This window comes from Scaptodrosophila lebanonensis, unplaced genomic scaffold (assembly GCF_003285725.1).
Source record: "Scaptodrosophila lebanonensis strain 11010-0011.00,11010-0021.00 unplaced genomic scaffold, SlebRS2 tig00000001-arrow-pilon, whole genome shotgun sequence".
Lineage (NCBI taxonomy): Eukaryota > Metazoa > Arthropoda > Insecta > Diptera > Drosophilidae > Scaptodrosophila > Scaptodrosophila lebanonensis.
This window is the reverse complement of record NW_022060529.1, coordinates 247,619-260,522: the sequence shown is the minus strand read 5'-3', so window position 1 is coordinate 260,522 and position 12,904 is coordinate 247,619. Positions and strand designations below refer to the sequence as shown.

General features: G+C 43.2%; 1 protein-coding gene across 17 annotated transcripts in view; it reads right to left on the bottom strand.

Moving 5' to 3' along the window:
• Window positions 1-106: 106 nt before the first annotated feature.
• Window positions 107-12,904, bottom strand: part of LOC115619985 (ryanodine receptor) — a 28,729-nt gene continuing 15,931 nt past the window's right edge. For 3 of the 17 annotated variants that reach the window (XM_030513030.1, XM_030513033.1, XM_030513032.1), the window contains 14 exons: window positions 12,678-12,872; window positions 12,506-12,621; window positions 10,164-12,436; window positions 9,620-10,099; window positions 9,363-9,500; window positions 8,896-9,182; window positions 6,740-8,837; window positions 6,164-6,276; window positions 5,143-5,488; window positions 4,254-4,554; window positions 3,839-3,949; window positions 3,358-3,777; window positions 3,100-3,301; window positions 355-3,040 (listed from right to left, as the gene is read on the bottom strand). In XM_030513030.1, coding sequence (XP_030368890.1) covers window positions 355-3,040; window positions 3,100-3,301; window positions 3,358-3,777; window positions 3,839-3,949; window positions 4,254-4,554; window positions 5,143-5,488; window positions 6,164-6,276; window positions 6,740-8,837; window positions 8,896-9,182; window positions 9,363-9,500; window positions 9,620-10,099; window positions 10,164-12,436; window positions 12,506-12,621; window positions 12,678-12,872 — 9,766 coding nt within the window. Of the gene's footprint in view, window positions 3,041-3,099; window positions 3,302-3,357; window positions 3,778-3,838; window positions 3,950-4,253; window positions 4,555-5,142; window positions 5,489-5,747; window positions 5,858-6,163; window positions 6,277-6,739; window positions 8,838-8,895; window positions 9,183-9,362; window positions 9,501-9,526; window positions 10,100-10,163; window positions 12,437-12,505; window positions 12,622-12,677; window positions 12,873-12,904 lie in introns of those variants that run through there. The other 14 variants (XM_030513043.1, XM_030513046.1, XM_030513044.1 and 11 more) reach the window with 8 other exon arrangements.

Sequence of the window (12,904 nt, the reverse complement as noted above, 5' to 3'; positions counted from 1 at the left end):
GAATTGGCCAAATGAGAATAAAAGTATTTTGAAACGTACGATTTCGAAATGAATATTTGATGATAGTAAAAAATACATACATTTGCTTTAGGTAAAAATAAATCGCTTTATTTAAAATCAAATTCATTGTCATATTAAGTACAATTCGGCATACATACATATATAGTTAGGTGTACGTACATATATATGTATGTTTGTGTAAATATACATACTAAAATTACGTTTAAAAAATTGACTAGGAAAACGTCAAGATAATTAAAAATGTATAAGCACTTGATGCTGGCACTTGATGATTATCGATGTTTTCAAAACTGCCCAAAGACCGATCTATTAAAAAATGCTTGCCTGACCGGCCTAGCCTCCACCACCGCCGCCAGATAGCTCGTCTTCATATTGCTTACGGAAGCAATCACCAACCGGGAAGAAGTCCCAGCTACGCTGCTGATACATATTCCAAACATACGTTTCTTGGCCGGTATACTCTGTGTCCGGCTTATTAATCAAATGCATCAGGAAGAACATATAATTGGCCAAATTGTGCTCCTTCTGTACATGCGTATCAAATCCATGCGGTACTATATCGAAAAAGTCTTTTCCCATGCCGCAAATAAAGCAATTCGATTCCATGTTATCCTTCACCGATTCCAGTTGATCACGCAGCTCACCGAAAGCGTCAATAATCAAACCTTGAATAATGGCCAGCAGGATAATAATAACGAAGAAGAAGAATGTGATGTCAAAGATGATGCGATAGACCTCGTAGTCATCTCCATCCGGATCGCCAATTTCATCGCCAATGCCGCCGCCTGCCCGCACACCTTTGTACAAATGGAATACGAAGCACGTCAACATGTCATGGCACTTTTTGTCGACTTCCTCGTCCTCCTCTTGTATGTAGAACTTCCGGAAGAAGTTGAAAGCAATAACCGTGTATATGTATACTATAATTGTGAGCAGCATGACCGTCAGAACTAGTTGTTTGCCGTTGTGTGTCACAGACTGGAGGATGGTGCGCAGGGTTTTGAAGCCAACGGCAACATCGAGTAAGTGGGCGGCAAAGAAGAAGTTATTGAAGTTGCCCATCACAGAGAAGGAGAAGTACCAGAGCGAGTAGAGGAAAGCGTTGTCCGTGAATGTAACGCCTGCCTTCCACACCTGATAGCGCCAATCAATGTTCATTATGTACTTTAATATGCCCGTCTCTTCGCTTTCTTGTGCCGTGAAGGCACTCTTCTCCATGCCCAACAGATTTGAGATGGAGTCAAAGTCATAGGTTTCGCTATACTTTTGGCGCACCTTCTTCTTAACAAACTTGTCCCAATAGTTGACGGGAAAACTTTTGGCCGATATGACAAGTTTATCCCAATGCGATTTAAAGTCATCATCTTCTGGCTGCTCCGCAATAAAGAGACCATCGAATTCCAAACGACGTGCAATTTCTTTCTCGCGTTTGAATATCGCTAATGGAACCTTTAGATGATAGTATGCAATCAGCATGGCTAAAGAGACAAGAGAATGCAACAAAGCGGCAATGCGTATAACGTGTGCCATATAGAAGAAGTCCTCATCGACATGCACCAGTTCCGGAATATCATCCTCGTCCATTTCACCATCGCCGGAGCCGCCATCACCAGAGCCGCCTAGGCCAGAGCCTGCAACATCAGCGCCACCACCAGAGCCAGATCCCAATATCAATTCCTCCTCGCCAGAGCTTTCGCCTTCCTCCGCCAATGAGGTTACCTTGTAAAAGAGCAGCATGAAATTTATGCTGAAGGCTAGGACTAAAGCCACATATTTTAGGTTGTAAAAGTTTCGGGCTAAGAAACTGACGGCGCGATGTGTGTACTGGGAGAAGTCAATCTGGTTGACAGCAGGTGTTTCTTGTGGTGCTGCCGACGATTTCTTGGCCTCCGCTTCAATCGAAGCCATAGCTGCCTCTTGAGCCTTTTGTGCCTCTTGACGCTCTTGGGCTGCCTTCTTTGCTGCTTCTCCTCCGAGCATATCGACTATTGATACGGGCTCCTGATGTGGTTCTCCTTCAATGAGCTCACCAGAAGCAGCAGCGGCGTCCTCTGGACTAGATTCAGCTTCCTCCATGGATGAATTAGCACTGCCAGCCGGTGATTCATGAACGACCACCTTATACATGCCATTCTCCTCTTTGGTCATGTCTAGACCAAATGCTTGAACAGTGCCTGGCGGTTCTTCCAGAGGCAGCGGTGGTAGTGCTCGTCCAAATGTTTCCTCCTCTACAACGGGCTCCTCCTCCTGTTCTGGTGCTGGACCGCGCATGAGATTCAACAGTATTCCAAAGATGTAGCGCACTACACAGAAGTGCGCATAGCCAGTATAGTAGAACATATAGAATATAATTTTAAAGAACCCTATTATGAGTTCGGGTACAGATTTGGTTTGCATAACTCCTATCTGATGCTTTATGTTCGATGGACTGAGCATATGAACGCCGAATTTCAGACCCTCCTTAACGGCGGTTATTGTGCGTCTAATGGGATCCCGGGCAGCACGTTCCTCCTCTTCTTCACTCATATAAGAACTGTAGGCAGTATCACGCTTAACATTGCTACCACCATCGTCAGTGGCCATTAGGCCCGAAGCATGTGTCATTTCAAAAATGGCATCCTCGCAGAAATTGACAAAGGCCTCAAGTTTCTCCTTATCACCTTCGGTCACAATGGAATAGAAGAAAGCACGTTTCGATTCGCGAATCTGAGGTTTCTCCCATTGCTCAATGTTTGAGTCCTTGATCTCGAAGTAAACACGTTCGATGCGTTTCGAGCTACCCAGAATTTCAATGCGTCCAAGGAACGGCTCGAAATAGTTGAGCACCGAGCCAGCGGTTTCCAGGAAACGTGCCAAGCGCGGCTCATTAGGCATATGCTCACTCAAATTGGTAAGAAGAACGGCCAAGTTGAAACCGATCTCCTTTGATGGCTCATGGAAACGGTCCACAAAGGCGCCGTAATCAATTTTGCCTTCATGATTGCGTTCGCAACAAGCCAAAAGGAAATCCATTTCTTCCCTATAAAGGAAAAGTAACAAATCAACTCATTTGTGTTATTGTAGTACAAGTATACATACGGTGTGTAGTTCTTGGATTGCTCCATTTTGTCTCTGAAATCTTTGGGCGTAACCCAGCCCTCATTTTTAATGTCGATTTCATGGAAGCTTGGAGACTCAACAAGATCGGCCAGTTTCAGGAACATGTCGAAGTACTTCAGGATTAGTTCCACATTGCTTGCAGATTCCACTAGAGTATCAACCATTTGCTTGCCAATGGTTCCTGTGGAACACAATTTTTAAGATTTGCTGGGAACTAATTATTTTTTTTGGACTTACCGTTGACGACATTGCCCTCCAGCATGGATAACATCATGGTAATCATGTCCTTTTGCAAATTTAATAGCTCCTTCAACAAATCCACCTGGCTCGAGTGTTTTGAAAGCTTATCTTGCATATGCGAAAACAGGAAAAGAAAGCCTCCTACGGCATCCCATAATCTGGAATGAGCCAATGCCTGTTGATTCAGTGTACATGGACCCTGTATGACCTCAGTAAGTGTGTTAAAGACTTGACTAGCCACGCCAATGGCCTTGAAAAAGTTTGCTTTGCCAGCGGGATCTATGATCTCTTTGCTGGAGTAATGCCAATAAAAGTCCATTATAGATTCCTGTAGTCGCAGCAAATAGTCCACAGTACAGATGACCACATTGACTGTGGTGGTATTTCCGGCCTGGGTTCGCAAATAGTTCTGCCATTCTGAGCGGGGAACAAAGCTCTTCTGATTAAGTTTATACAATTTTATGTGGGTATCGCTTACCCAGATTGTGACCTTCACAGGTTAGTTGGATGAATCGGAACAGAGCACACGTGAACTCGGCATCGTGCATATTCTTCTCACCCGCTGCGCCTTCGGAGCCAACACCCAGACCTGCACCCGCACTTGGAATATACTCTTTGTTGTGTTGTTGCAAAATTGTTTTTGATTTTGACAACGATAGCAGGAAACAAGTAGATACGGGATGGCATACGGATGGTGATGGCATGCGGGTGTGTGTATTTTAGGGGGAGTAGTTGGATGGAAAGACAAATCAAGATATGAACTTAAAATAAGGCGTGAAGTGGTCGCGGTCGTGGTGGCATGGCAACATAAAGTTAAAAAGGCCCAGAAATTATAAGCAGGACACACATGGTTTCTTCGTATTACACTATTCTGTCTAGACATGCCCACTTACCCTCTGCTTTGGTGTTACGTTCGAACGCATCCAAGTCAAGTACGCTGCACGAGTTCATGAGTCCGGCAATCGATGTAAAGAAACCCACGTCCTTTTTCTCCTTTAAATGGTTCAACATTCCCATTTGAATGTCAATATTACCGCCCCGTAATATGGCAATGCCCAAATTGAGTGTTGTCATTACCATCTCCGAAGGTATACCTTTGGAGGCGGAAATGTGCAACAGCACCATTTCAGCAACGCCACGATTGGAGAGACGGGCTTGATGGAAAAGTAGCTTCTGTTTCTCCATTTCTTGTTCCTAATGGGAAGAGGCTATTATATTACATGTCTCCCTTTTTTTTAGCGGCCTAGTAGCTTAGGTTACATATTGTTACATTACCTTCAAATTTATACTCGTATTAGTACGATTACTTTGAATGGATAATTAATGAATCATTTATTTCGACGAGGGCGAAATTTGAGTCAATTTTTACTATCGTATAATCCTTACTTTTAGAGAAATAATTAAAAAATATTTCAAAAACCACATGCTATACATTTAAATTTTTGTTGTTTTTTTAGTAAGACAACCGCCTAATACAGGGCAAATGTATTTTTCTTACGGTTTGTTGAGTCAAGAAATAAAATTTCTAAAGATGTGTTCGTATTCATTTTGTACCAAAAATGCGGGAGTTCATTTCATACATTTACATTTATTTATAATTAGCAAGTGTGGCTTTCTACCTCTACTTGATACCTGATGGAATAACTTAGAAATGTATTGTTTCTATTTACCATTAACTTAGAGATACGACACTTGATTTTAAATATGGGTAAGCATGTTAGAATCGAGAGTGATTAATAAGTTTATTATTATGATTTTTAATTGTTGGCCACCCGCACTTACGTGAATGCTGGTGCCCTCGCCCTCTTCGCCACCCTCACCACCCTCCTCATCACCACCTTCCTCCTCTTCCTCGCCACAAGACTTGGCTGCAATTTGTGCATAGGACATGTACAGCAAATCCTCTTGTAGAGCACCACTACGCTCCGTCATTGCACCGCGACAGAATGTGGTGACCAGTTGAGTCAAAGGATCGGATTTTCCTTCGGTTTCCTCCTCATCCTTCTTGGACTTTTCAGATTCCTCGAATGTTTGCGTTAGATCCTCAATCATTATCTCCTGGCCAACATTTTCCTCCTGCAGCCACTGCTCATAGTAGCTGCGTGCAAATATGTTGCAAGCACGATGTCTGCGAAACATATTTTACGGGATCAGTCATTTGTTATCCATAATAAGGAGTGCGAAACTAACGCAACAGTTGAAGCTGTTGACAACATGCGATTAGACTGTTGAGTTAGTTTTGTTACACACCAAAAAGAACGACGGGTAAGGAATCAATTAAATTAAAAGCTATAAGTTGATAAATATTATGTGTGTTTCTTGTTTTCTCTTATTTAGAGTTTTGAACGGGTGTGTCTTTTCATTATTTTACTGGAATGGACTACCACCTGCTCATGCGATATAGATGCTTGGCGCGTAAGCTTGATATAACTGCCTGGCGACGTGCCACCGAAATTTTAGAGCCCCAGCGTTTGGCCCTGTTCTTGGCGCCGGCTGCCTACATGGAGCGAACGAGCGAGCGAGCGAGCGAACGAGTATGGAAGCAAGCAAGAGCATAAAAATATACAATAATATAGATGGTATTTTAATGGTTTTAGTAGTGCTACATTTACCCATTACTTATATGGATGTTAGTATGTTGATCTTTTTAGTAGATTATTTAATTAATTAATGAAAATAAACTGGACGAAAGAAGTTAGGGATATGAGTGTGTAAAATATTAGCTCAAATAAACAGAACACGTCTGAGTCTTTCTGTCTATTTTCGAACATATAAGTAAGTATGTTATTCTTCGGGTAAAAACCTGGGTAGAGAATGTAGAGATGTTTGACGGAAACATGCGATTACGGCACGCTTCCTCTGTATCGACACAACGCTCCTGTAGACATTTTTGCTTTGCTGTTGTGGATGGTCGATCTGTAATTGTTGGGTTCATAGATGTTGGTCAGCGTTCAGTCAAAAATCGTAGGAATGACAGATTGTGATGTAGTATTGTAGTACGTTGGATGTGGCGATAATGTTTTAAAAAAGGAAAAGAAAAATTAAAATGCGCATAGTTATAAAATAGTAAATTTTCAATTGATGTAGAGAGTTTTTCTATGATGTAATTTGGTATCATATTTTCAAAGAGATTATATTCCAATAGGTGAGCATTACTGAACAGTTACAATAGTAGTATAATTATATCGTATTCAAATATTTCTTTATCTTAGTCTAGATTGTAACTAAGTTGTATGATTGAGTATACGACTGTAAGTATGAGATTGGCATGATAAGTTCTTTTAAAAAAATTAAACGAAATTATATGTACATGGTTCTGGAACTTATCATATCACCCTCGCACGTAATTGTTTCTTGTATTGTGGCAGACCATACTTACCATATGTAAGCCGAAAAGGACTTTGGCCATAGCAACAATGCGATCAACAGTCTCCTGCGTCTTGTCTTTCCCCTTTTCGTTCGAATTGACGCTGGCTTTCTCCAAAGCCAAGTCCGGCACAGGCTCTTCGGTTTTGCCAAGCTTTGAGTATAGATAATGCTGCCAGGACATTTCATCGGATGGATCTAGCTTATCTGGCAATGTTAACTGATTTCTTGCAAACTCTATGACGTCATATTCGGGCATTTTTTTGAGATACCGATCCTTGCAATGCTGCACCAGTTCCTGCTCTCGACCCGCAAACAAATTCAGGCCAACAGGCAGTAAGCGTTTCAAGCAGGCAACCATAAGACTGGCCTGTACCTCCTTGTCCTTATCACGTTTCTTATCGCGATTCTTCTTTTTCTTCTTCACTTTACCACCCACCACCGGTACGCCTTCCGTGATGGCCGAGCGGCGCGTCGCTGTTGGCATTATCAATGCCATATTATCTATTTCATTGGCAGATATAAAGTTCTGCTCTTCCTTCAAGAAATATTGACTCTTGGACCAAATATTAAATATTTCGGCAACGTGATTGTACAGCTCTTCCGCCTCTGGTATATTGTCCTTGAGCCAGTGATTACGCTGCAAGTCCACGTACTTGATCAACAAGGGATAGAAGGAATAAATGTCGCGAACAAGCAAATTCCAATCCTCCTGCAGTTGGGTCTCCACCTGCGATGTATCGTCGGTGGCCGATTTGATGAAGCCTCTCATGCTTTCCTCCTTGTGCATCATGTTATCGGTGCGTTTCTTAACGCGCTCGGCCAGCGGCAAAAATGGATCCTTGAGCAGCTCTTCAGAGGTATTAATAATAATTTGTTGGGTGCAAGCCGCAATACGTGTCATCCAGGGAGCATTGTCGTTGCCAATGTTCTTCTTAATCATTTTCAGAACATTGCGCAGCAATGAGTTCATGTGATCTGCAGTCACCATTGTCACATGGTTGCCACTGGTGGGACTGACGTTATCGGGCCCCTGAGACCACCAGAACGGAAGATAGGCGCATAGCAAGGGCAATATAACATCAATAATGTGAGGTGCGTCGTTATACGTTTTTTCTGACTCAACGAATTGATCGACTTCGCTCAGTATGGTCTCCAAATTCGGCATGCAACTTTCCATTTTTACCATAATGTCTTGCGCCTCGAGCGAATGGTCGGCAATACGATTCAGTAGAGAATACTGATTATGCTTGTTTAGATGCGGCTCTAGAAAGGCTACAGGAAAGCAACTGCTGTAAGCGCCTAGGCATGAGCCCAATGCTGGTCGGTGACGTTCAATTTCCGTTTTCAGATACTTTCGTTCGTGGGTTAAGGTTGCGTCCGTCCCCAGATGATAGAGAGCAGCAAGTATTTTGTATGATGCCACCTGAATTTCGTCTAGCAATAAATCGCTTCCATAATCGCAAGAAGCCAAATGATCAAACATGGCCGTCAGCACCGGCAGCACCACCTGATTGACATAGCCCAGAGATGTCGAGGTTTTTAAATGGGTGCCACGTAAGTGACTGTACTTTCCATCTTGCAAGTTCAATATTGTATTACCTAAGTCATCAGATGTTTGATTAAAGAACGTCAACATCGATGTGCGTATAAATTCTGGACAATTTTTGGTTAGTGTCCTGGCGTCGATGCCTTTGACGAGCACCTGTAAGCAACGTACGGTTATACGCACATCAGGTCCAAAGGCACTCAGACGGTTACGTAATAGGGCTGCTAATTTGCAAAATATGGAAGCCACCATTTCTTTTTCCTTTAATGAGGCTGCGCCTATGTTGTTCGTAGCCGTGGCAATGGCTATGAAGTAATTGCGATGTGTGGAGAAATATTTTTCCATGAGTGGCAGTACCACTTTAGAGAAGAACTTAATATCACGGGAAGCGGTTTTGAATGAGGTGCGACGGCTGAAGGTGGTCGAAGGCTTAAGCAACTTCATGTTAATCGTAGCTCGATCCAGATATTGTATGAGTTTTTCAAGCAACGAATACGAGAATCGCAGCTCAACGGCAGCTTGTGTGGCGCCACCCTCTTCAACGGCACCACCTTTGGATGGTCTACAAATGTATAATTTAATAAATATGTATGCTCTATGTATTTCCATTTTATACTCACTTGTGCAACTTGTATCCCTGATACTGCATGTATTTCAAGAACTCCTGTGAGCGCTCGCGATCCTTCTTTTTCTCCTTATCAGTTAGCAGATCATATGGAACCAGTTGGGGATGTATGACACCGCCACATCCATTAAGTTCCTCGTTCTTTTTCTTCGCCCAAATGTCGTGAGAATTTTCTGCCAAACGTTCAGCCATATTTTGCATCTCCCTGCTCAGCGTCAGATTGCTCATATCGACGGGATGAGGGTTATAGTTGAATGGATTGCCCTCGTTCTGAAAATCATTCTATTTGATTTAAGGCAAGCGGCGAGTGGGAAATGGATTTGATTTGGAAAGGTTTTTGCAAGTATTTTGGCCAATTGTTTTAATGGGCGTTTCCATCAGTCATTGAAAGAAATGAACAAGAATTTTTAGCATAGTTTGAAATATTCGAAAGGTTAGCTGAACGAAAGGACATGTACGTACAATTTGAGGCTTCGACTGACGACGTGTAGATCCTCGATGATTTAGTGGCACATCCATTTCCTGGTGCTCCACTGTCCAACCAATTGCTAGCAGTCCCTTGAGGCACTCACGAACTGGATCACGATAGCGCTCGCGTTCCTATTCATAGATAAAAATTAATCTCGTGGAAATATTTTAATTACCTAACCGGTAAGTTGGCTGATCACAAAAACTGTGCGAGCGATCTGGAACCTAAAACATGTATATTAACTACGTACATATTCACTGAGCATATTGCAGGGCTTCAAGCGTGGATGTTTACGATCGTTATCGGACCGTATTTCACCATATGTCCAGCCACCTTCCAAGCGACGACTGGCCCAAGCATCATGGTAATGTTCACTAAACTTATGCACTAGGGAATTTAGATCATTATCCAAATGAACATTAGTCGTATCGATGGGGCAGGGCACATATTGTGGCTGATCTGGTGCGCCCATTTGCCTGCCATAATAATCCTCGTCTGTGTTCTTGGATAAACTGTAATCGGGTGGCAATGCACAGCCGATTGCAATGAGGCACGGAAGTGCCTTACCGAACAGCTCCGGGTCATAGTCCATGTTGCTGAGCGAGTCAAAAATGTTAGAGAACAAAAGCATTGTAAGACGTTTTTCTTCGTCTGACGATGCTCCATATGAGCCTTGGCCTTGCGTCGAGCCATAGTACTTTGCGCAGCGATCGAAGTGAAGTGTGAGCAACTGCAGGGGGAGGTAAAACAAATGCTTGAGAGCCCCGAAAGAAAAGAAACCCCTTTGCACTTACCCTGAGCGCTACCGTCGTGTACTCTGATAGCTTAGAAACATCAACAGTCAACTTGCGCAATAGTTTTAATAACATGGCAGGTTGCATTTGTGATGTTAGCGCCACTAAGAAATCGGATACAGCTTCACGTTGACCCTTGGTGAGCATACGGTTCTTGGATAACCTATAGACCGTGTGCAGCGTAGCATCCAAGAGACTAGCATAGTTTTCGGCCTCGTTATAAAATTTAGAGTGCTTAATCAATAAAGGCAATATGGAGTTGCCGATGTAGCGATTCATAGCCAGGGCCATATCGCTCTCAGACCCATCACTCTTGTCCAATATAGTCGCTGTGCGTAAATCAGGCAAAAATGCATCTTCCAGCAGGCGATAAAACAGATCCTGCGTTTCAATGCCATACACACGTTCCAAAAAGAGCACAATACTCTGCTTATTATTTGGCAATAGGCCCGAGGGCATATCCGATTTCGGCTTCTCCTCGCCAGGCGCCGTTTGTGTAAGTGTAAATTTTAAACTGAGCACACCCTGAAGGTCTTCCAGTGGCACCAGAGATCTCAAAATAGCTCTAGCTCTCAAAGATTCGTTTTTACCCTGCTCGATGACAGTAGCATCCGGAGCACATCTGCCCAAAAGATCCACAAGTGTACAATAGAAGTTTAGAATGGCAGCGCCCGTATCAATATAATCCTCATCCTCTTCACCTTCGGGTAGAGGATGTGTAAAATTCAGGCCGACTATAGTGCCCTCGGCTTCGTCTTGCATCTTACAACGATCTGAGATACGCTCTGACATGCGGTTGGCCTCAACGATTGCACGGAAGAGACCTTCCCCTTCTCCTCTTAGAGCCGGTCCCAAGCATTCTGGACGACGGATAAGAAGACGAATGACAAGGTTGGCATTCTCTTCGACACTCTCGCCGTTAACCCAAACGCAATAGCGCAAAAAGTCCAAATAACGTTCACCCTCAACAGGATCCCAACCCAAGTCAGGATAACCCTTTTCTACAAGTTCAGAATTGCTTTGAAGACCGCAGCGTGATAGATAAACAGCAATTTTTTCCAGGTAGTGCTCCCTAAGTGCCAGAGCTAATTCTGTGTTCTCCATCAAGCTCGAATATGCCACATCGAGCGGAGTAGAGCCACGCAGACTGGGCCGAGCCAATAATATATTAGCGTTGTCCAGTAGAAAATCGAAGTGATCAAACATGGCCTTCTGATTCTGCCGGCCTGTGCGGCAGAAGTAGCAGAGGAAACGACAACAGGCCACAACCATTTCGTGTGATGTGTCTTTCTCCTTCGAAGGTATACCTTCAGCTCCCTCTGTTTGAGTGGGTGCATCACTTTGGGCTTGGGCACGACGACCCAGCGTGTTCATCATGACAGCCATGACGTTTTCATGTATGCGCAATATGCGTATTAGGTCTGGGTGTTGGAAGAATGTGGCATTATTAACCAGCTTCCAGAGTCTTTTGCGCATCAATTCTTCTTCCTCTTGGCTCATTTGCACAGGCAATAGAGCTCGTATTTGACTCAATCCCACCCACATTTCTGCAACATCATCTCGGGCACGATTGTTGATCACATAGGTCTTCTCGAGGGCGCGCGCTAATTCACCTACAGTATCATATTGTCTCACTAACAGACTGAACATTTCACGCACTAATTTCGGATTTTCAATTTGTGTTTCTTCAGCCCAGCTGACAATGGTTTTGATCAAAACCTTGCGGAAAACTTCTTCGGGTGTTTTTTTCTCAGGCTCCTCCACTTCTTTGGGTCCTTCCTCCAGTTCCTTGACGGTATTAATAAAATTATATATTTTTGTTATGGGACCCGTCTTAACCTCTTCGACCGCAGTACTTTCGACTCCATCTGGCTCTTGTAGTGCATTCAGCGACACCTTTTGCATAAGGCTATCGTGGAAATCGCCCAAGCGACTGCGTAGCTCAAGACCACACGTACAATTATCTTGATCATCAGCTTCAAGATTCTTAAAGCATAGAATCTGATTCATTTGTTCTCTAGGCGGACAACGGAATTCTTTTGTCTTTTTGGCCGCAACAGCACTTGGCAAATCGGACTGTTTGATCTCGATATAACGACGCAACTGATCGGTTTGAAGATCACCTACAAAATCATGGGAGAACGCAATTATGCTCTCGACACGATGACGTAGCTGTGTATCGTAGAGATGGTGTAAGAGATAACACATTTGCAGTTTAGCTCCCTCGGCCATTTTCATGGTTAACAGACCCTTACGGTGTTCATCTTTGCCATCTACAAAAAGAAAACAATTTAAATTTAGTTTTAAAATTTCATCTTTATTATTGATTATGTATTTTTTACCTCTTTCGAATGTCGTATCCCAAGTTTCTGGGTCCACCATAACTAAAAGCTTTTGTACGTCTTCGTCAGTGAGCACACCAACCAGAAGCAAACGATCCGTTAGTTTAATGAGAGGCCTAAAGTAATGGTTAATTAAATGTGACTGAGCTGTAACCAAGAATATTTTACTTACAAAAATAAATTCTCATTGGTCCAACCGATGGGATCGCGATTATGCACCTGATTGATTTCCACGGCATCTTTTAAAGCCTCCATTACGAATTCCCTGACTACTTCTAATGGGAACTTCGGGGAGTACAATTGGTCGATGTCGGGTATTGGTTCACTGGAAACACTTGGCATACTAGATGTTGCAATCACAGGGGGTCTGAACGGGTGGTGTTGTTGTTTTGGTTGTTG